General features: G+C 42.1%; 1 protein-coding gene across 1 annotated transcript; it reads left to right on the plus strand.

The window, feature by feature from the left end:
- Window positions 1-5,470: 5,470 nt before the first annotated feature.
- Window positions 5,471-12,821, plus strand: LOC117347336 (nicotinamide N-methyltransferase-like). Its single transcript, XM_033918131.1, has 3 exons — window positions 5,471-5,680; window positions 9,397-9,604; window positions 12,082-12,821. The coding sequence occupies exons 1-3, from the start codon at window positions 5,530-5,532 to the stop codon at window positions 12,509-12,511; spliced, it is 789 nt and encodes a 262-aa protein (XP_033774022.1). The 5' UTR covers window positions 5,471-5,529; the 3' UTR covers window positions 12,512-12,821.
- The last annotated feature ends 11,259 nt before the right edge of the window (window positions 12,822-24,080 follow it).

Raw genomic sequence — 24,080 nt, forward strand, 5'->3', positions numbered from 1 at the left:
AATTCTGTAACCGGCGTCTGTAACATGGATGTCGGTTACAGAATCGGGGTTAGTGTAAGCCCGATTCTGTATAAGACGCACCTCCCTAAACAGAATCCATTCCATAATATTTGAAGTACTCTCAATAATTAAGCAGTAGATGGCCAAATTTAAACTAAAACTTAACCAAGAAAATACAAAATTTGTCTATACTTCCCCATGTCAAACCACCATTGAAACAACGTTGACAGTGAATACAGTAACTTATCAAGTCCTCCCTATTTTTAAAATCTTAGGTATTATTCTGGATTATAATTTAACAATGAAGAATCAGATAGACGCTGTAGTGCTCAAATGTTTCCATACTCTATGGAAATTGCGTACCATAAGATCATATTTTGACTTTTCATCATTTAGATTGTCCACTATCTGATTCTGAGTCTAGATTATTGTAGCATAGATTATTTGGCCTGTACCTAAAAAAATTTCCAGAGACTAAGCATAATTCAGAGCGCAGCTATACGACTGATCTTTTTAATTTAAAAAGTACGATCATATCACTCCTTTTATATATGAGTTGCATTGGCTACCAGTGGAGGCTCAGGTGATGTTTAAGTTCAGTTGCGTCTGCTATAAATTACTATTCAGTCTTATTATTCCTAGCTATTTAGTAGATTCCTTTACTTTTGTTAATATAAAGTGTTCAAAGACAAGTGGAGGGGCATAATCAAAAGATATGTCTAAGTCCTTTTTTGGGCCTAAGGCGCTAGTCGCCCAAAGTCGGACATGGAAAAAGTCCATTTTTGAAAAATACATCCAAAATATTTTTTTTTCCCGAAAATCATCTAATTGTACGTCCAGCCGTCTGATTGTCTAGACTGCTGAGTCGTCTATCTTTATACCCCATTTTCGACCAAAAATTTGTCCAAGTCAAAAACGCCTAGAAAGAGACCTTTTGGACGTAGGAAGGGTCAGCAAAGTTATGGACTGGTATCTTACAGGGCATTGCTGTGAACTTCACAAAAAGGGTGCCACATACACATCTCACTGGTTTTTAGATGTTCGATTATTGGACGACTTCTCTCACTGATCGTCTAAGTGCCGAATTAGGCCGGTTTGTAGAGGTATTTCCATTTCAATTATGAGCCCCTTAGTCACATTTTACTCATTCTCTTCAATCAAAGGATGTAAATGCATGAAATACCACCAACTTCTTTTAGCTTATCAAGCAGCTTCTTGGGATAAAGATTTAAATTCCCTGATCTATAATGCTGGGTCTTATCAACAGTTTAGGAAACACTTAAAAACCTATTTGTTCACTAAATTTTTAGGTAACTGAATGTATTCTTCTTGAATGTCTCTGTACTTTTGTAAACTGTATGGATCTTTACTGTTATGCAGTATAGAAGAAGGCTTTTATGTTATGGGACCTGGGTCCTCCTCTCTATGGTTCACTAATTCCCCCCCCCCCCCCCCCCCCGACTACTTAAGTCACCTCTGTGCTTAAAACCAAAGCAGCGCATTCTCCACGATTCTTCACGTATTTGTTATTCCACGTATCTACTACCATAGGACTTTCATGAACCCCTGAAGAAGACTATCTTGTCAAAATATGGACCGTGTTGGGTCCTACGCTCTCAGCAGATTAGGTCCTTAAGGTTTTTATATGGATTATTTTACTTTTATGTGGATTGCTCAAGTAGACTTTTATATTTTCAATAAAGTCCATTTCAGGAACATCATCACTCCACAGTGTTTTTTGGTTTCTGTTGGATTTTCTTCTCTGTGAATCTCCCAGGGTCAATTTCTTTGTTTTCCTAGTCTGTATGGGAACATAATCCACCCAATTACAGAATAGGGATCCTGTACACCTCCCATGTTCCCAATGGTTTAGTGACTCAGGACAAGGACAAACTCTGGGTGTCTGACACAGCCATACTGGTAACTCAGGTTGAGGCATCAGTAGTACAGGGATTCCCTCCCACACTGCACCCAAGTGAAGGGATACGTTTCATGTGTCTTGTAGTTTTTCTTTCAACTGTGTTTGAAGCTGTAAATCCAGACCCTGTTTGTTTCTCTTTCTCTTGCTGATATGCCTCAAGGCCATTTTATGTTTGAGAGATGTGTTTTCTTATCCTGTTGTGAAGTGAACTCAATTGTCTTCGCAGCTGTATTTGTAAGAAGCTTTAGATAAAGAAAGTGTTTGCTAAGCAGAGCACCTTGGCTGCCTCTATGTTTTTAATTTTCAAACAAAGAGGATCCATATTAGAGACAGTGAATTCAAGTCATTCTCCTTAAGTGATTTTAGGAAATGTATTCAGAGCTCTGTTAAAGAATTTTTTATTTTAATTTTGCTATACCAGGTGATATAAAGGGAGACATCCTGATAGATATTGGCTCTGGCGCCGCCATATACACATTCCTCTCAGCCTGTGAGTCCTTCACAGATATCATTGCCACAGACTATACAGACCGGAATCGGCAAGAACTAAAACTGTGGCTGATTAAGGAGCCGGAGGCGTTTGACTGGAGTGCAGTGGTGAAGCTTGCATGTGAGCTGGAAGGTGACAGGTATGGAAACATGTAGAGATGCAAAATATCAATTCAATAAACAAAACAATACTCTCTTCTGTAAGGATTCAACCTTGTCATGTGTATGGAAAAAGTGGAGAAAAAAAAGGCCTCAGTGTCCACAGTGCTCTCTTCAAACCAAGCAAGCCTGAAGTAGTCAAACGAGCACAGCTTAATCGCAGGCCAAAAAAACTCCACTACTATCCCAAACAGTTTTCAAAACGACAGTGATATCAATCCAAATACAGGCAAAAAAATGGTCAACTCAACTCTCAAATAACATGGTGTGGCAATATAGTCATTTGGCAAAATATTATCGATAATGGTGGAAAAATGATGAGTCCTGTACAGACCAAGATAAACAAATAATCCACAGCTGTTAACGTTCAGGTCCCATAGATCGTTGAAAAATAGAAGAATAAGGCAAACCCCCCTCCCCAAAAATTATACAAAAATATAACCACCATGCAAAATTAATTTTCTACAAAAAATAAGCAAAATATTTAGCTGTCCAATCTTGTCTTCTGAATCACACCTCTCTCTGATCTGCCACGATCCCAGCTGGTAGTAGTCCCACTGTATCTCAACTCTTCAATCGGCTCCAACTGCACGGTCAGGCAAAGGCTCACTCTCCTCAATCAAAAAAAACACATCCGCTCTTCTCACCGCAGCCCACATTCTTCCAGAAAGACCACACCACTGCACATAAAAATAATAAGAATAACCACATAAGAATAATTATGAGGTACAAAATAAGTCATTAATATCCCAAGGAACACCCAGTACAAAGAAAATTGTAAAAGCCCTTGCTGCATCTGAAGCAGTGTTTTATGTTAGAAATCAAGACATATAAATTAGCGCCTTCAATACATAGTATGGCCTGTTCAGGCAGTTTGAAAAGGATGATTACCAGTACAAGGTCTGGGGAGAGGATTGCAATTGTATTTATTTGCATAATTTTGGAAAATTTGCATCTCTGCCAATGGTTCTCAAATTAATCACGCCAATTTCTCCATTTCCCTAATTCTTTTTCTCTCTCCCTGCCACCCCCCCAAGCCACCATGCCGATTTCTTCCTTCCTCCCCGAGCCAGGCCTGGAGCGTACAAGCGCCGGGCCCACAAGACTTCACCTCCGACGTCAATTCAGATGTCAGAGGGAAAGTTCCAGGCCAGCCAGGCAGCGATTGCCTGGTCCAGAACTTTCTCTCTGACGTCAGAATTTGGTTATGGTTGTAAAATTGACGTCAGAGGTAAAGTCTTATGGGTCCGCGCATATATGCGCCCGGCTTGGCTCGAGGAGGAAAGAAGAAGATCGCAAAGGCAACACGATCAACTCGCGTTGTCTTTGCGATCTACTGGTCGATCGCAATCGACTATTTGAGCACCCCTGACTTACACCATATAAAAAGCAAGTGTAAATATTAGTATATATTTGCACTTGGGCGCATAACTTATAGTATTCCATAAGTTACATAAATAAGTGTGGGACCAATCCATGCTCTGTTCCCATGTACGCTCCCCTTGCAGTTGTGCACTATGAGGTGTCACAGGGGTTGATGCACTAAAATCTCTGATTGTTTATTGATAGTCGGCAAACCAGTTTTCCATATGATCGCTCATTCTCCTATTCTGGCATCCAAATGAGGGCATTAATATTAAAACTAGTCATCCGACTGATGCTCTGACTCTGCTAACGACAGGTCTGCCTGTTTTTTTCATTTTTTTTTCTATGGGCACAGATGTGGGAGCTGAGCGAAGCTCACGGGGGGGGGGGAATTATAGAAGGAGATATGTGAAGAGAGATAGTGAGGGGCAGCTAAGTGAGTGCATTTGTAGGTCAGAAAGAAGAGTTTGAATTGTATTTGGAAACAGATGGGAAGCCAATGAAGTGACTTTAGGAGAGGGGTAACATGAGTATGGCGGCTCTCCCAGAATATAAGTCGTGCAGCTGAATTCTGGATGGATTGGAGGGGAGCGAGGTGACAAAGTGGAAGGCCTGAGAGTAGCGAATTGCAGTAGTCTAAGTGTGAGGTGATGAGGGCGTGGATAATTGTTTTGGTAGTGTGTTCAGGATGGAAGGGTCGGATTTTGGTAATATTATAGAGGAAGAAGCGGCAGATTTTAGCGAAATGTTGTATCTGGGTGGTGAAGGAGAAAGAGGAGTAAAAAGATGACCCTGAAATTACAAGCATACAAAACAGGAAGGATGAGAGTGTTGTCCACAGAGACGGAGAATGAGGGGAGTGGAGAGGTGGGAAGATGAGCAGCTCTGTTTTAGCCATATTCAGTTTTAGATGGTGGTGAGACATCCAGGTGGCAATGTCGGACAGGCAGGCTGAGACTCTGGTCTGGGTTTCAATAGAGATATTTGGAACAGAGAGGTAGATCTGGGAGTCGTCAGGAAAATACTTTTAAAACCAATAGAAGAATGCATTGTTTTACTCAAAGAATAATTAAGCTCTGGAATTAGTTGCCAGAGGGTATTATAACAGCAGTTAACATAAATGGATTTAAAAAAGATTTTGACATGTTCCTGAAGGAAAAATCTATAGTCTGCTATTGAGACAGATATGGGGGAAACCTCTGCTTACCTTGGATAAGTTGCATGGAATGTTGTTATTATTTGGGTTTTTGCCAGGTACTTGTGACCTGGACTGTTCATTGAGGAAACAGGATACTGGGCTAGATGGACCACGGGTCTGACTCAGTATGACTATTGTTATGTTCTTATATTTTTGACCTGAGACAGAGGTAACCGAGGCATCTGTCTCATGATTGCCTTCAGTCAACAGCCCGCAAGGAAAGTCAGATGCCTGCAATTCATGCTTGCATTAGCCTGAAATATCAGAATGTTCCAGATTTGATTAAACTATAACTGAAGGGCTAAAGGATATTTAAATTTTCCCATTATAAAGAGAGGTAGACTGCAGAGCAGAGGGATGCAGAGGACAGAAAGGAATCTGACTCTGAAAGGACAGAATGGAATCAGAAGTCACCAGCCATGAAACTTACCAGAATTGTTTTGACTCCAAACTCTTTCTGAACACCTACTTTTGTGAAAATGGGATCGCCTTTACCAATGGCTACATTAAATTTGTGATGGAGAATATGCATAAAGCATTCACCTCAGGTGGGTGGTACTCTCTCTTCCCTTTGCAGAATTAGACTTGTTGATTTAGTAAGAGATTCTGGGCTGAAGTGGGTCCTAGAGAAATGTTTTGCTAATGAAAACATCCTCTGCCAATTCCTGACAAGGGTTGAAGAATTCAGGAAGGTTTTTAGGAACATCTAGCTGGGGATGTCACCTAGTTCCAAATTCTGCCCAAAAGGTTGGTTCTTGCATTATACCACTGTATGCAAGAACTTCTACCCTTGTTTAGAAGTATCTCAAGGTAGTCTGCTGCCTGATGCAAGGATTGAGAAAGCATCCCTTTCCCCATCCAAAGCACCTAAAAGGGAGGATTCCCTCAGAACTTTGTTCAGAGGGCAGGGTGTAGATCTTTCCTCACTCAGAACACTGGTCAGGTAGTTGCCCCAAGATAAAGAGAATGTAACATTTATTCCCAGACTATAAACTAGAAAAAATGAAAACTATGCAATTGCTGGTTATTTTCAGCATAAAATATTGCCGCTAGATTTCCAGGCTACACAAGTCAATATAAAAAAATAGAGACCCCTGACTCCGCTCACTGGACCATAACTGTGATAAAAGCAAACATATATTTTGTATCCACTGAAATCTTCTTCACTTATCAATGAGTTCCAAGCAGAAGAAGGACATAACCCCAGAGAACTCATCGTACAGAACAAAAATCTGACTCTGGTTCTGTCTCAGTATTGCCATAATATTTCTAATACTAGGGTGCTCATAATTAAAAAAAAGTTCAAAAGTGGCCTAAATCAGTACTTGGATGATCAAAAAGACAGATCGTCCAAGTACCGTTAATCAAAGCTGGTTTTAAATGTATCTAAAACCACCGTAGGCCTTTGCCCTGCCTCTAAACACCTAGAGCGAAAAGAGGCGTTTTTAGAGGAGCGGAAAGGGTGGGAGGTGGATTGACCTAGACTTAGTCGTACTGCAAGTATAACCAAAAGTCTAAGGAGATGGCCCAGTCTTATAATAGTACACGCTTCTTCATGATTTGGTGATTTGCGGTTGGACCCGACATGTTTCGCCTCAGCTTTGTCAGGGATCCATTCTCCTCAGCTTCATCAGGGATCCACTGAACAAATAAATGTATGAATGAGCGAGTTGGATGATAGAAACATAGAAACATAGAAGATGACGGCAGATAAGGGCCATAGCCCATCAGGTCTGCCCACTCTACTGACCCACCCCCAAGTCTACTGTCCTAGGGATCCCACTCCTGGTGACAGGTTCCCTTGGCTTAACCCTCTAATGGATCCCACATGGGCATCCCATTTACTCTTAAATTCTTGCACGCTATTTGCCTCGATCACCTGCACCGGGAGCTCGTTCCAAGGATCAACCACTCTCTCGGTGAAGAAATATTTCCTGGTGTTGCCATGAAATTTCCCGCCCCTGAGTTTGAGTGGATGCCCTCTTGTGGCTGAGAGTCCTTTGAGAAAGAGAATCTCTTCTTCCATCTCGATACGGCCGGTAATATACTTAAACGTCTCGATCATGTCTCCTCTCTCCCTATGTTCCTCGAGTGAGTATAGCCGCAAATTTTTCAGCCTTTCCTCGTACGATAGATCCTTGAGCCCCGAGACCATCCTGGTGGCCATCCGTTGCACCCACTCTACTCTCAGCACATCTTTTCGGTAGTGTGGCCTCCAGAATTGCACACAGTATTCCAAATGAGGCCAGTCGAGTTTTCAGGATAGCCCTAATGAATATGCATGAGAGAGATCTGCATATAATGGAGGTGCCAGGCATGCAAACCTGATCCATGCATATTCATTAGGGCTAGCTTGAAAACCCGACTGGCCTGGGGTCCTCCAGGACAGGTTTGGGAACCACTGCCCTAGAGGAAAGCAGGGACAGGGGAGATATGATCCAGATGTTTAAGTTCTTGAAAGGTATTAACGTAGAACAAAATCTTTTCAAGAGAAAGGAAAAAGGTAAAACCAGAGAGCATAATTTGAGGCTGAGGGGTGGGAGACTCAAGAGCAATGTAAGGAAATTCTTCTTTATGGAGAGGGTGGTGGATACCTTCAATGCACTCCTGAGAGAGGTAGTGGAGAGAAAAATGGTGATGGAAATCAAAAAAGCGTAGGATGAATACAGAGGTATCTAGAATCAGAAAATAATAGTAAATATTGAAGTAAGTAGTAAATATTTAGGCCAGTACCGGGCAGACTTGCATGGTCTGTGTCTGTATATGGCCGTTTGATGGAGGATGGGCTGGGGAAGGCTTCAGTGGCTAGGAGGGTGTAGATAGGCTGGAGTGAGCTTTGACAGACTTCAGTAGTTGGAACCTATGCACGGTACCGGGCAGAGCTTTGGATTCTTGCTCAGAAATAGCTAAGAAGAAAAAAAAATAAATTGAATTAGGTTGGGCAGACTGAATGGACCATTAGGGTCTTTATCTGCCATCATCTACTATGTTACTATGCTATGCTTGTACATATGACTGCCATATTAAGCTGCCATCCTATGTTTGTCATGCAATACTTGTCATGCTGTGTCATATTGTGCTATGTTTGTCATGTTATATTTTACCAGGCTTTGTTATGTATGTAAACTTGTAACCCATTCTGAGTTCTCCTGGGAGGACGGGATGCAAAACCAAATAAATAAATTTTAATTACACATTGAGTAAAGAAATCGTTTCTCCGGTTTGTTTTAAATCTACTATTTAGTAGCTTCTTCGCTTGCACCCTAGTCCTAGTATTTATGGAAAGAGTAAACAAGCGATTCACATTTACCTAGAGAATGACACGGGGACAGATTTGTCCCCATTCCTGCCCCATTCCAGTAAGCTCTGCCTTAACCACACAAGCCTCAAACACTTATGATTTTAAAGTTTTTGAGGCTTATGCAGATGAGGTTGGAGCTTGCAGCAATAGGGCATAGACAAGAATAGAACTTGCAGGGACGAGACGGGAATATGAGTTCCCACGGGGATGGGGAAAATTGTGTCTCCGTGTCATTCTTTACATTTACCCTTTCCACGCCATTCATTAATTTATAGACCTCTATCATATCACCGCTGAGTCATCTCTTCTCCAAGCTGAAAAGCCCTAGCCGCTATAGCCTTTTCTCATAGGGAAGTCATTCCATCCCTTTTAACATTTTCATTGCCCTTCTATGTACCTTTTTAGAATTCTGCTATATCTTTTTGAGATATGGTGGACCAGAATTGCACACAGTATTCAAGGTGTGGTTGTACCATAGAGCAAAACAAGGGCATTATAAGATTTTCATCTTTTTTTTCCATTCCTTTCCTGATAATTCCTAACATTCTATTTGCTTTCTTAGCCGCCACCACACACTGAACTAAGGGTTTCAATGAATCCTCAACGATGACATCTACATCCTTTTCTTGGGCAGTACTCCTAATGTGGAACCCTGCATCACAAAGCTTTAGTTTGGGTTCCTCTTTCCCACATGCACCACTTTGCACTTACATTAAATGTCTGCCATTTTGATGCTCAGTCTCCCAGTTTCTCAAGGTCCTCTTGCAATTTTTCACAATCCTTTTGCGATCCTCTTTGGTTTTCATTTTCAAAGCAAATAGGATCCATTTTAAGGAGAGATAGAATTCAAATCACTTTCCTTCCCTCCAGGAGAATACCTTGCAGAGATCAGAACCTAAAGGGCTTTAGGAAGCATATTAAGAACTCTTTCCAGATCTTTGTATTTTAATTTTTCTAAACCAGATGGTGTACAGGGGGACACCCTGCTAGATATTTGCATCTTTCCCATCCTGAACCATCTATACCCAGCCTGTAATTCCTTCAAAGAAATCATCACCACAAATTTCCTGGAACAGAACCGGCAGGAGATAGAGTTATGGCTGAAGAATGAGAAGGGGGCATTTGACTGGAGTGCAACGATGAAGCTCATATGTGAGCTGGAAGGCAACAGGTATGGGAACTGTTCAGTAGGATAGATGAACCGTCTTTTGCTAGACAGTTTTGGCTAATCTTTACAGCTAAAAAAGCTGCCATGTTGTTTTAACTGTTATGTTGGTACAATTTACTGATCTTTGAAGGAACAAAATATTTACAGCGACGCAGGCACTTTGCCAAAACACAGCCTATGTCAGGTCCTATAATAAACCCATCCTTGGAGGCCACTGTGCTCTCTGCTTAGCTTGGTTTCCTGTGCTTCTGACTCCCTCTCTCCTGTTCATCTTATATTGGAAACTAGTCTTATAGCCCGTTACATTAACGGGTGCTAGAATATATGTGTGTGTGTGTGTGTGTCTTTATTTTTTTCTCTCTCTCCTTAGCCGCTTTCTGTATTTCTATCTGTCTTTTTTTTTTTCCTTGGCTGTCCACTACCACCCCTTGCCTGCTCCCCCTGTCCATTCTCCCTTCCTTTTACCTCCCCTGTGTCCTCCACCACCCCATCACTGCTGCACATTATCCAGCAGAAGCCCTTCTCCCTTTGTTTTACCTCCCCCTGTCCATCATTACCTCCTTCCTGTTCCCCCTGTCTTCATTTTTCTGCCTCCCTCCCTGTTCCTCAGCACCTGTTCCGCTGTCCATCAACCCCTTTTCTGCCCCTCCATTTCTGTGTGTTGCATCATTTCCCTCCCATCCCACTTCCCTGTGCAGTATTTTCCTTCCCCCCATACCTTCCTGCTGAACTCCATGGCCTACTTATGTTAACGGCCTTCAGCCACAGACAGTAGCCGCCGTGGCCGACATCCGCCTGGGGGGGGGGGGGAGGAAGAGAGAGAGAGAGAGCTTGGGGCGGCCAGCAGCCGCCGCGGCCAACATCAACTTGTCTTTCCTTGTGAGGCCAGACCGTAAGCCGCGCATGCGCACTTCCTATGTGTGCTACAGCTCACGGAAAATGGACGCACGCTTAGGAAGTGCGCATGCGCGGCTTACTGTTTTATTATATTAGATAAGCACATACATACTTGTACCCACAATATGTACATAAAGTTAAGTGTGCACTGACTGTTCAGGTATAGCTTTATCCAGAAGCATTTCAGCTGTTGGGACTGGTAAGGGAATTGCATTTATTTGCATGTTTTTGCAAATACATATGTACTGTATACACATAAATCAGCTCAGAATATTTTTGCCTACAAAAGAGCAGGTATACATGAGCGCACATAAATTCCCTGGGATAATTTTCAAAACATACTACTCCTACTTATCATTTCTAGAGCACTGCTAGACATACGCAGTACTGTACATTAAACATGTAAGAGACAATCCCTGCTCAATAGAGCTTACAGTCTAATTAAAACAGGCAAACAGGAGTTGTGATGAGATGTTCATGTAGCACCCTTTTTGTGAAGTTCACAGCAGTGCCCTGTAAGGTACCCCACTAATCTGTTACCATGTCTGGGTGGCCAGTCCATCACTTTGCTGACCCCTCCTGAGTCAAAAAAGTCTTATTCTAGGGCAGGCGTTTCAGACTTGGATGATTTTTTTGGATGAGAATGTGGTATAAAGATAGACAACTTGGCAGCCTGAATGATCAAACGGGTGGACATTGAAGTAGACAATAAAAAAAAAAAAAAAAAAAAATTGGGGGACATATTTTTTGAGAATGGACTTTGGACTTTTCTGACTTTGGGTGACTTGTACCCTAGGCCCAAAACGGACTTAGATGTATTTTTTTTATTATGCCTTTGCACGTGTTTAGAGAAGTGTAGATTGGAAAGATATGGAAAAGAGAAGTATAGGAAGGTTTCTTTTGTTCATTGTAAATGGATTACTGTTCATAATAATAGATTCTATGAATACTCATATAATCATAAAGGATTATAATCTATGACCATAGCATTAGTACTGGCATTGGTCATTGAGTGAGCCCCAAGGCCGCTGTTAATAAATCAGAATGTTATGTAGACAAATTTCAAGACTCTAGGGATACAAGTCAGGGGTGTAGCCAACCCTTCAATTTAGGAAGAGGTCGGGGCAGACTGGGAGGGCAACACATTCATTCTCTCTCCATACCACACCTACTAGTAATTTAATATTCTACCACCATCACCACATCCACAGGCATCACAACTCAGCATTAGCGCACTCACAGCAGATACTCCCCCCATAGAAGCCAACTTTCCAAAGTGTTTGGGGGGGGGAGGGGTGTTAAACACAATAGAAATTACCTTCCCTAGACAGAGTCAATGAGTTTGCTCAAGCATCCACAGATCTAGTTCCAATGACCGTCAGTACAAAGCCCCACCACAATAACAACCAGCAGTATGTCTCAGCACAAACACTACCAAGGCCACTTCCTTTATTATAGGGATATAGTAAAATATTTTTAGCATTTGCCCATTGCCTGCCTACAATTTGTCTGTATTAGCTATTCTGATTGGTCCACTACGATGACGTGAAGATGCTTTGGATAAAGATTCTTTTCCTTCATAGGGACACGGAACCTGAGATAGAAGCCAAACTGAGAAAAAAAGTCAAGTGTGTTCTCAAGAGCGATGTCACCCAGAACAACCCGTTGGATCCGCTGGTACTGCCTGCAGTAGACTGCCTGATCACATGTCTGTGTTTGGAATTCGCTTGCAAGGACAAGAACACTTTCTGCTGTGCTTTGAATAATATCTCATCAATGCTGAAACAAGGAGGTTATTTGATATTGGTGGGAGCACTAGGTTGTACTGATTATATGCTTGGCGAGAGAAAATTTTTCACTTTGTCCCTGGACAAAGAGTTTCTGGAGAAAGTAATACCTGAATGTGGTTATGACATCCTGCAGCTGCAAACCCTTATTATACCTAATCCAGATCCCCAATCTATAGCAACTTATAAGGGATATTTTTTCATTCTCGCACGCAAGCAAGCATAACATAACATAACTTTATTTTTGTAAACCGCCACAATCAAGAGAATTCTAGGCGGTTTACACAAGAGAGTAAAACTGGACAATCAGTGAAGTACAATATTAAAAAGAGAATGCAGCATATTAATTAAAAAGACAATAAAAGTATAAGTCAAAACAGTAAAATTACCCCATAGGAATGAAATGATAGATGAGCCACAATATGATATATATGTTCAAATATTGGTAATTATAGACTAGCACAGTAACTGATCATGCCTTGTTAACATTTCATGTTCTTGCTGTATATTAAAATCAATAAAATCTTTGAACTGAAAAAAAACAGTAAAATTATTATTAAGAATAAAAACATCGAATTAAGAGATAAATTTATCAAATAATACTGTCTTAATTTCTTTTCGGAAGGTGCCGTAAGATAACCTGACCAACACCAATTAGACTCGAGTGTCAAACTCAATCACATAAGGTGCAGAAATCTAAAACATAGGCTAAGTCACGGGCCAAATTTTTTATTAAGATACTTAGGGGGGCCTTTTATTAAGGTACGCTAACCCCAGTGGGGCAGGCCAGGAGAAGCCTGTTCAGAGTGCTGCCTCTGCTTGCCAGATACCGCCGTTGCTGTTGTCACTTTAGAAAGCCCGAAGGTATTGACGATCAGCCCTTGCCGGTATTGGAATCTGAGGACGCAGTGAGAGGGAAATTCACCTCTTAGCTGTCACACGCTAACTGCATCTCCACAGGTACAGCTCACGGGGTGCTCTTCCTGAGCCCGGAGCCTCCATTTCACCATCCCCTTCCCCTTGCCCTCTTGCGTGCTTCTCCTCGGTGTCTCATGGCTGGTCCTTTCTTTCCTGTTTCTGACCTAATAGCTGGTGGTTGCTTCCCTCTGACACTGCTAAGCAAAGAGAGCAAGCAGCAGGGTATTCTCTCACAGGCCAACGCAGGTCAAATTAGTGTATTCACTCGCGGGCCAAATTGGGTCCACAGGCCAGAATTTGACACCCCTGTACTAGAGAGAACAGAACCTGGTCAAACCCCACTTCCTGTCTCCTGGAATATGGGATCACAATGCAGATCTCATCCAGTTGGCTGAATCTATTTCCATAAGCTCTTACCTTTAACCTGAACCTGTACCTTGCCTTGAACTCTCAAGGGAGCCCGCATTTCAAACTGATTGGTTCTGCTAAACACAGTAAATATTATCCTTCCCTAGACACAGTGGAGGAGCTTGCTCAATATTGGAGATGGCTCTTATGCTATGTACCTTAATTTATAACTCACTTTGAACTTGGATTTCGTAACATGAGGAATTAAATCTGGTATCCAAATCCAAATTTGCTGGTACCATTCAACAGTGCTATACAAATATGTTAAAAAAATTAACTAACCCCCCCCCCCCCCAAACATACACACACAGATAAGTGGTCAATAAATAGATTTAATAAATTACATTAAACTAAAATATATTATGCAAATTTCTAAAGAGAAACAACTTACATTGTTTCCCTTTGAAAATTAAACAGAACATGATGGCAGGAAAAGTCAAAATGACTTAGCGGGGCTGGACCGGGAAGGGGCGGGCCTACCTCATTTCGATGAGGCGGGCCTGTCGGCTGGACGTCAGCAAGACCCGTCCAGCCGACCAACATTTAAAGGTTAGTTGGGGGGAGATGTTAGTTAGGGGGGAGGTTAGGGGACTCATGGGGGGAGGTCATTAGCATGGGGGGTCCATAGGGGGTCCAGCTTTCCGGCAGGAGGAGTTCGGCACCCTCCTGCCGGCGATTGGGAGTTTGGTGGGACGGGTGTTCTGGCAGGAGGGGTTCGGCACCCTCCTGCTGTTGATTGGACAGGCAGCCGCAGCCGCTATACTTATTGCAGCAGGGAGATCCCTTGCCTCAATAAGCATAGCAGCCGCGTCTACTTACAATGTAGGCCAGCATTTTGCTAGCCTACATTTTAAGCGTCTCTTCCTCTACTAGGGAGACGTTTAGGGCCGCTAGGTTCGCCTAAGGCCCTTAGGCGAGCTTAGGCGTCTTGCGGGCCTCCCTAGGCTCCCGGAGGCACCTTCAATATAGGCGGCCTGCCTGGGGAGCATTTTTTTAAAAAACATGCATCCCGATTGGTTGATTAGACAGTTGTAGGAGCCTATGGCTGCCTAAAATCGGGACGGCACTTTTCAGAATCAGGGCCTAAATGCCTAGCTCCTCTAGAAAAACCTTCAGTGGTGGATTTAAACTCTATTTGGGAAGCAATTTCAATATTACAGTCTTCCCTGGGAAATCAATTGCAAACTCTCTCTACTCACTGTGCAGGGATACTTTCTGAGACTTTAATATTGCAAAAAAAAGTGGGCAAATTGGAGGAAAATTCATTAGAACAACCTGCAAACCCAACAATTACTATTACAGTGGTCTTCCAGTCACGTGACTTACATAACCTACGTATGTAGTTATAATCCCTTAAGCCCCTCCCATACCTTATAAATACACCTGGATGTTGTTTAGCAACAGCCAGAAGATCCCCGGATGTCTCCTGGAGTAGGTCAACTGCTTGCTGCAGCTCTGATCTTTGTCCCTGCTTGGATATACTTCCTGACTCTAAAAAGGTGCCGGTTTTGCTGCAATACTTCTTATTCTGCTGATTGGAACCCATGGCTTTCTCAAGGTGAGCTCTAGGAATGCATTTTTTAAAATTTAACAGACTTTCCCTCTGGAAATTGGAAGCTATTGTGAATGTTGAGAAAAAAAAATCAGTTGAGCAGGAAAAAAAATTGGAAATATTGGGAGCACAAAATCAGCTCCTTATGAGGGATAATGATAATATTAACTTTAAAATGGAGGTTCTTGAGAATGTAACGAGGAGACAAAATCTGAGACTGAACAACTTTCCTAAATTAATTTCCACTACAGCTCTTGATATGTTTAAACAGTAACTTTCAGAGATTCTAAAAGTCCCACAAAGTTCTTTTTCCACCAATTTCAAAAATTTATTATATTTCCTGGGGAAAGAAGAAGACCCCGGAGGATAATCAAGAACCAGTAATAGAGGAGGAGGTGGAGTGTGTGGTGCAGTGGTTGGAGCTACAGCCTCAGCACCGTGGGGTTGTGGGTTTAAACCCTGCGCTCTCCCTGTGACCCTGGTCAAGTCACTTAATCCTCCATAGCCCCAGGTACGTTAGATAGATTGTGAGCCCACCGGGACAGATAAGGAAAATGCTTGAGTACCTTGATTGTAAAAACTGCTTAGATAACCTTGATAGGCGGTATATAAAAACCTAATAAACTTGAAACGTATTGGACTTAACAAATCTATTAGAGAAGTCAGAATCAGAGGAATTAACAGTTGCTACACTTTTTTGTTCAATTAGCATTAGATTCAGATAAAGAATGGCTTTTGAAGTTGGTTTTTTTTTAAATATAAAGATGTTTTGTTTCTGAATCAAAAAAATAAGAATGTATCCAGATGTTTCTAGGATAACTCAGAAAAAAAGGAAGCAGTTTTTGCTCTTGAGACCACAAGTGTTAAAAATTGGAGCTATATTTATATTGCTTTACCCATGTAAATGTTTAGCTAATTTTAGGGGAGCTAAATATACTTTTTTTGAATCTGCACAGCTATCGAGGTTTATATTGGATAAGGAGGTGATAACTGCAAGTACTCCCATTTGTAACCAAGATAATGTTCCTAGTTAGTAAATTAGGTCAATTTCAGCCTGCTTAAAATGTTTCTTATAATAATGTTGGATTAAATAGTCTCCAATTTGTGATACTCCTCCCTCAATGATTGTGGACTAATTAACAGTAGAAAGAATGTTTCATTTTCCTATATTGCTTTATGTGATTTACTGTATGGTGGACACTGTTTTATTTCATTATGATTGTTGTTATCATAAAACTTAAACTCAATAAATATAAAGTAACAAAAAAAAAAAAAACGTCCAAAAGGAGGTTTTTTAAAAAATAATGGCCTGCCTCTATGTTCAGCTGTTTAAACGCCCAGACCACCACTATGTCTACACTTACCACATATAATGAACCCCAAAAAAGCCTAAGTTCCAAACGCCCAAAGCCAGGCCTTTTAGGCGAAGGAGGAAACAGTTCTTCGCCTAAAAGCTGGATTCTGTAACTGGTGTCTGTCAAAAACAACACGTTACAGAATCCACCCCCTCCCCCCCAGCAACTATTACGGCAAGAGAGGTGGCTTATCTCCCCAGCCACAATGGTGATCGCCCACCCCCCGAACCACGGCACTTCGGGGTGAGAATCGTGGCAGGGCATCTCCCCTGCCGGTGATCCTCACCCCGAAGTGCTGCGGTTCGGGGGGCGATCATCATCGCAGTAGGAGAGATGAGCCATCTCTCCTGCTGCGATCCACTCCTCCCCCCACCTCCAACAACGATCCGGGCAGGAGGGAGCCCAAGCCCTCCTGCCCCAGCGACCCCCCGGTGCCTGACAGCGATTGGGCCAGGAAGGAGCCCTAGCCCTCCTGGCCCAGTGACCCCCCCCAGTGCCCAACAGCGATCGGGTCAGGAAGGAGCCCAGGCCTCTTAGCCTGATCGCTGTCGGGCACTGGGGGGTCTCTGGGCCAGGAGGGCATGGGCTCCCTCCTGGCACATTCGCTGTCGGGCACCGGGGGGTCGCTGGGGCAGGAGGGCTTGGGCTCCCTCCTGCCAGTATCGTGTCGGGGGAGGGGTGGATCGCTGCAGGAGAGATAGGTCATCTGCTGCTTTAGCGATCCCAAGTGCCACGTTTGGCAGCACTTGGTGGCATCCTTATTGTGGTAGTGGAGATGAGACATATCTCCTGCTGCGATGGTTGCAGTGGGGGGTGGGTAGGTTGCCGGGCCGCTGAGCTGATTGCGGCAGTGGCCCCTTTTTCGGCACTTATACCTGTTTTCACTTGGTCTAAATCAAAACATATAAGTGCCGACTAGGCAACCTGCCTAAACTTTTGGTTATACCTTCTGTGCGCCTATGTCTAGGTTGGCCCACCTCCCTCCCTTTACCCTCCTCTAAAAATGCCTCTTTTCGCTCTATGTGTTTAGAGGCAGGGGAAAGGCCTAAGCTGATTTTAGATACATCTAAAACCATCTTTGGTTATGGGTAGTTGGACGATCAGGCTTTTTGATCGTCCAAGTATCTATTTAGGCCACTTTTTAGACTTTTTTTTTTTTAATTATGAGCCCCATAGTAAATAACAGCAGATAAAGACCTGAACAGTTTATCCAGTCTGCCCATTAGTTATACACATTATAAATCCATGGTTAAATTCCCTTGTCTTTTTTCTTTGATATTTCTGGTACTGTCCTAGGTTTCAACTGCTGGAGTTGCTGTCCAAGCTCACTCCAGCCTATCTAATCATCTTGTTACTTGCAAGACACCTACTATAAAGTCTGGCCAGTAACATCCTCATATTCCAAGTTATTGGAGTTCCTATTGATGTCCTCCCCAGCCCATCCTATACCAGTTTGCTTCAGTAACATAATTGGCAGTTGAATCATTCGATTCAATGGCTAGCATGTGAAGGGAGGACTTCCCTTTTTCGAAGAACCTTTGGCAATCCTTAAGGTTTGTCCCAAAAATAAAGCCTCGCAAAGCTGGATCAAGATATGTTGCCACAAAGTGCAGCAGTTATTGCTGCTAAAAAAATCTTCTTTCATCAGATTAATCACGTCATTGTCAGAACAGTTGCCAAGCTGCGTGAAGAGTATAATAAGCTGGCAATGAATCTTGCAAAGTGGGAATATTGGCATATTCAAGAATATCGAATAACAGTGGAGAAATGTCCATGAGGCACACCACATCCTTTAAAAGGTCAATACTAATTTGGGAAATCAAGTGTTCCTTTTTTCTGTCTCTCGGCAGCAGAATCAGAACATCACGGATTCCAAAACTGATGAAAATATGTTGCGCAAGACACGCCATGGCCTCGTTTCTCTCTGAATGTTAAGGCTTTTTGGCAAGTTGGACTATGTGCCCGATACTTGGTTTACATATTTGACCAACTCGTGGGAATAGTTGTCCTGCTGGTATACGTCAGGATTCATGGACATGACTTTCTTCCAGGCTGTGTCAATGGAAGTATTTAGCCAGTGACACAAGCAGTCTACATGAGCTTTTACAGCAGTTGCAGCCACAATATTTCATTCTTTGTTGGTTGTGCATGGTGTATCATCCACATTCAGTCCAAGTTCTATGAGAGTAGTATCAGTGAAGTTCTCTATGTTCTTTGCTGTGTGTTTCTCTGGAAATACTCACATTTATACATTGCATGATGCAGGACACAGCTATTCACCCAAAACACAGTGAAGTCATCATATCTGTGCAGAATGACACAGCTTTATGGACAGAACTAGTCATAACTTGTTTCCTGATCTCCTCGCAGCATTGCTTCATTTTTTTTTTTTGAAGACCACTTCTCTTACTGTTCGGTGTCCATACAATACATTATCAACACCCATGTTTCCATAATTGCTGCCGATTAAAATCATATGCTGGGCATACAATTTCAAACCTGAACTCTCAACAACAGAAAACAATAGTCCGGCCTCAACAACTAGATGCAGTTCAGCACTCTTCACAGCAGCTCTTCCCCCGGTGAAATATTTGTACCAGGAATCTTTCTCACAAACCAATCAATCAGCATTGCCTGCCTAATCTGTGACAGCACATGACTTAATTTGATGTGTCATATTTTTTTTGTCCCATACTGTTTCATCGATGCTTTGTCTGACCTTGGACTTAAACAGTAGACAACTCGAAAAATTCACAAAGGCCGCCCAGTCAAAAATCTGCTCATTTGCGGTTTCAAGCAATCTGAACGTTTCCAACATTCGGCTTTGCCTTCTGCATTTTCTTTCAGAACAACAGAACCATTTCAAATCATATTCTACAAACTGTCCAATGTCCATGATTGAGATGGTTGATAGTCAATCTTAGACATCTTGACGGATATTTCACTGCTCTTACACACAAGGCCGAACTGCCCAGGTCCACACAATCTCAGCTCAGACCGCCAATTGGATTCCTACCTGGAGTCCTGCATTGCCGCACTCAGCCACCAGTGCACAGAACCAGTGTTTTGGTTGTCTGCATCAGGGTTGGGCTGCTCCTGCTGAGTCATCGTATTATGGTTTTCTTTCACCTCGTAGATGTGGCTAAGATGTGTAGTCATTCCCCACAGCAGCTTCACAGATCTGCAGTAAATTGTTTCCCTGCAGCTACATACTGCATATGCAAGCCATGGAACCAAACAAGCTTAGCAACGATTCGATGGTAATGCTAGTAAATGAGAAGCAAAGCTAGTGCTGGGTAGATTTCTATGGTCTGTGCCCCAATTGTGGCTGAACAGATGGGCCAATGCTGGGCAAACTGAATGGGCCACGTGGCTTTTATATGCCTTCTTGTTTCTATGTTTCTAAACTTCTACGGTCTGTGACCCATATATAACAAGACAGATCAGGGTGGGCTGAAGCTAGCTTTGATAGCAACTTTAGCAGTGGGGCCCTGTAAATAGCAAAGACAAATTAAGTGTGCATATGTAATATCACTTCACACTTTATGAATTTATCTTGTTTGTCAGACAGGATGGACTGGATGGGTCTTTATCTCCTGTCATCTACTATGTTACTATGGGGCTCATTTTCAAAAAAGAAGAATGTCCAAAATATGGCATAAAGGGACAGATGAACATTTTTCTTGCCAAACCCTTCCAATTTGCTATTTTTGAAATGGATTTCTATGGTGTTTGACCGCAGTGCATCTACATCTCAAGGGGGCGTGTTAGAGGTGTAGTTTAGACAGGACTAGGGCAGGCTTATAATTTGGACATTTTAGAAAATGTCCAGGGTATAATTTAGATGTTTGTGGCTAGACCAGGGGTCTCAAAGTCCCTCCTTGAGGGCCGCAATCCAATCAGGTTTTCCCCAATGAATATGCATGAGATCTATGTGCATGCACTGCTTTCAATGCATATTCATTGGGGAAATCCTGAAAACCCGACTGGATTGCGGCCCTCAAGGAGGGACTTTGAGATCCCTGGGCTAGACCTATTTTAACAACAAATAAGTGCCTAAAAGCTACTGACTAGATGACCAGATGACCATTGTAGGGATGAAGGCATAATCCCCCTCAGTCCCTCAGTGTTCACTGATTCCCCTCCTACCCCCTAAAGATGTGAATAAATCAGTACATACTTACCCGTATGATAGATTCAGATGTTATGGCCAGTCCTAATAGAGCAGCAAGCAGGATCTTGGAGTAGCCTAGTAGGCGGTGTAGTCAACCATAGAGATAGGGACTCATGCCCATAACATAACATAACAATATATTCCTGTACCGCAATACCATTAAGTTCTATGCGGTTTACAAAATACAATTTAAAAAAACAAAAACTACTACGCTTATGGTGGACTATGTGAGCCTTCCAAAACCCACTCTAATCCCACTGTACTTATATATAGGTGACACCTACAGGCATAAAAGACTATTGGTGTGATGTACAATTGGGTCCAGTAGACTAGGGGTGAGTTTGGGAGGGCTCACCCTACACTATAAAGGGGGTTATGGTGAGATGTGTACCTTGACCTTTTTATGTGATATTCACTGAAGTGCCCCTAAGGTGCCCCACTGCTCTGCTGGGATGTCTGTGTGGCCAGTCTATTAAGACTGCTGACCTCTCTTAAATCCTAATGGTTTATTTTGTGTGTTTTCTTTTGGATGTGGTTTTGGGTTTTTTTTAAAAAAATGGTTCAAAAAGATAGATGCACATCTAAGAAATGGCCATTTTCGAAACAAAAAGATAGACATGACTCGCTGCTGGATTTTTGTGTGTGTTCAGCAAAACATCCAGATTTAATCTAATCTAATCTTTGATTTATAAAGAATGGGTCATTTCCCAACAGAGCTCAACTCGGTTCACGTATAATTAAGACTAGAATACATAGAATAGTGTGACCATATGGCTCCAGAAAAAAGGGGACGGATTGAGACATCCGGGTTTTACTTCCATTGAAAGCAATGGAAGTAAGGAGAACAGATTGAGACATCTTGGTTGCTTTCAATGGAAGTAAAACCCGGATGTTTCAATCCGTCCCCTTTTTTCTGGAGCCATATGGTAACCTTAACATAGAAAGAAGAGCATGAGTGAAGTAAGGGCTATTGTATTATCATTTTGTTGATCCTGTAGTTAAACCATTTAAATATTGCGAGAACAACAAAGTTTTCAGTGTTTTGCGAAATAGTTGCATCTGGCCTATCAGTCTAATAGAGTCAGGGAGTCCATTCCAGATCTCTACCAACTTGAAAACAAAAGATTGACTGAGCTTCCCAGCAGATTTAATTCCCTTAAAGGAAGGGAAAGATAGTTTATATTTTTGCATATTTCTCAAATGGCAAAATCTAAAGGTGTTCCAACATAAGGGGACTACAGGGTCAAATATTCCATAGAGAAGTTTGAAGATTATGCATGCACATTTAAACTGGATCCTAAAGTGCACTGGGAGCCAGTGAAGTTTTCTCAATAGAGGGGACACATGATCATACTTTCGTTTCCCAAAGATGAGCTTAGCTGCAGTATTAACTGGAGTCGTTTTAGATTGCCCTGCTTAATGCACTAATAAACTGAATTAATAATAATAATAACTTTATTTTTGTATACCGCAATACCAGAAGCAGTTCAGAGCGGTTTACAGAGGAAGAGACTGTACATACACAGCGAAGTTACAGAGAGTATTGTCAATTACATTGGTAGAGTAGATCAATTATATTAGAGAGTCAAGAATGGTTGGGTAGGACCAGAAATAGGTCGGATATACAGTAAGTATATCAGTGGTACAATAAGGCAGGGGGGAGTCAGAGAAATTTGTCAAAGAGATAGGTTTTGATTGATTTCCTGAAGGCATGTTAGGAGGGTGTATTTGAAATGAGGGTGGTTAGACATTTATTCCATTTGCCAGCTTGGAATGACTGTTCTATCAAGGAATCTCTCTAGCTGGGCAAGCACAGTGGATTGTACCAACACTGAAAAATGTTCTTGATAGAATAATGACCTAACTTTCCTCAACATGCGCAGACTAAAAAAAAATACATTTATCTGTTCGTGAACTGTAAGTGATGAGTTCAGGATGATACCCTGGACTCTATCATATTAAAAAATGCACCCCTATATAGGCATTTCTAGAGGTATAATCTGAGAGCCAATTTTATAAAAACATAGAAACATGACAGCAAATAAAGGCCAAATGGCCCAGCCAGTCTGTTCATCCACAGCATCCACCCTCTCCTCTTCTCCCTAAGAGATCCCACGTGCCTTTCCCATGCTTTCTTGAATTCAGACAGTCTTTGTCTCCACCACCTCTACCGGGAGACTATTCCACACATCTACCACCCTTTCTGTAAAGAAGTATTTCCTTAGATTACTTCTGAGTCTTTCACCTCTTAACTACATTCTATGTCCTCTCCTTCCAGAGTTTTCCTTCATTCGAAAGAGGCTCACCTCCTGTACATTAAAACCATGGAGATATTTAAACATCTCTATCATATCCCCTCTCTCCTGTCTTTCTTCCATGGTATACACATTCAGGTCTCTAAGTCTGTCACCATACAATTTATGACAAAGACCACTAAGCAATTTGGTAGCAGCCCTCTGGAACAACTGCATTCTATTTATATCTTTTTGATGGTGTGGTCTCCAAAACTGCACACAGTATTCCAAATGGAGACTTATACAATGGCATTACTACTTCTATCCATTCAGTCGTGTATCACTTCCCTTTTGTTACTGGCCATTCCTCTCCTTATGCACCCAAGAACCTTCCTGGCTTTGACCACCGCCTTTTCTACTTGTTTTGCCACCCTGAGATCACCAGACACAATCAACCCCAAGTCCTGCTCTTCTTCCATACACAGAAGTACTTTGCCTTTTTTTTTTTTTTTTTTTTTGCTTCCTAAGTGCATGATCCTTCATTTTCTAGCATAAAATCTTAGTTAACAATTACCAGACCATTCTTCAAGCTTCGATAGATCCTGCCTCATGTTATCCATTCTTTCCTGGGTGTCTACCCTATTGCAGAGTTTGGCATCATCTGCAATAGGGTAGCCACCCAGATAGTCATTTGCCAGATAGTCCTTCTGCAATATCACTCACATAGATGTTAAATAGAGTGGCCCAAGGACGGATCCCTGCAGCACTCCAATAACAACATCCTTTTCCTCTACTATCCTTTGTCTCTTTCCACGTAACCAGCTTCAGTTTATTTATCAGTTGCCTGTGTGGCACTATGTCAAAAGCTTTGCTAAAGTCCAAGAACACTACATCTAGCTCCCCTCCCATATCCAACTGTTTGGTGGGATTGGTGTGCTATAGTCCAATCAAGGAAAATCATACTAATGCCCTTGAGATAGAGTCAACACAGGCATATGGCTTCTCACTGCCTCCAGTTAATAGTTTACTATGTAAAGTCAGATGAATGCAATCTGTGATAATATTGGCATGCTTCAGGAGACATCCGAATCATTAATATTTGATTAGACTATAGAGTGAAGGATATTTAAACATTCTCATTATAAAAGAGGCAA

Source organism: Geotrypetes seraphini, chromosome 13, assembly GCF_902459505.1.
Source record: "Geotrypetes seraphini chromosome 13, aGeoSer1.1, whole genome shotgun sequence".
Classification (NCBI taxonomy): Eukaryota; Metazoa; Chordata; class Amphibia; order Gymnophiona; family Dermophiidae; genus Geotrypetes; species Geotrypetes seraphini.

What these genes read in the sequence shown, in the direction of transcription:
- LOC117347336 (XM_033918131.1), top strand. Translation starts at nt 5,530, where the DNA reads ATGGAATCAGAAGTCACCAGCCATGAAACTTACCAGAATTGTTTTGAC. An exon ending in GCATAAAGCATTCACCTCAG is followed by an intron (nt 5,681 to 9,396) that starts GTGGGTGGTACT and finishes TTTCTAAACCAG; the next exon opens with ATGGTGTACAGGGGGACACC. An exon ending in TGTGAGCTGGAAGGCAACAG is followed by an intron (nt 9,605 to 12,081) that starts GTATGGGAACTG and finishes TTTCCTTCATAG; the next exon opens with GGACACGGAACCTGAGATAG.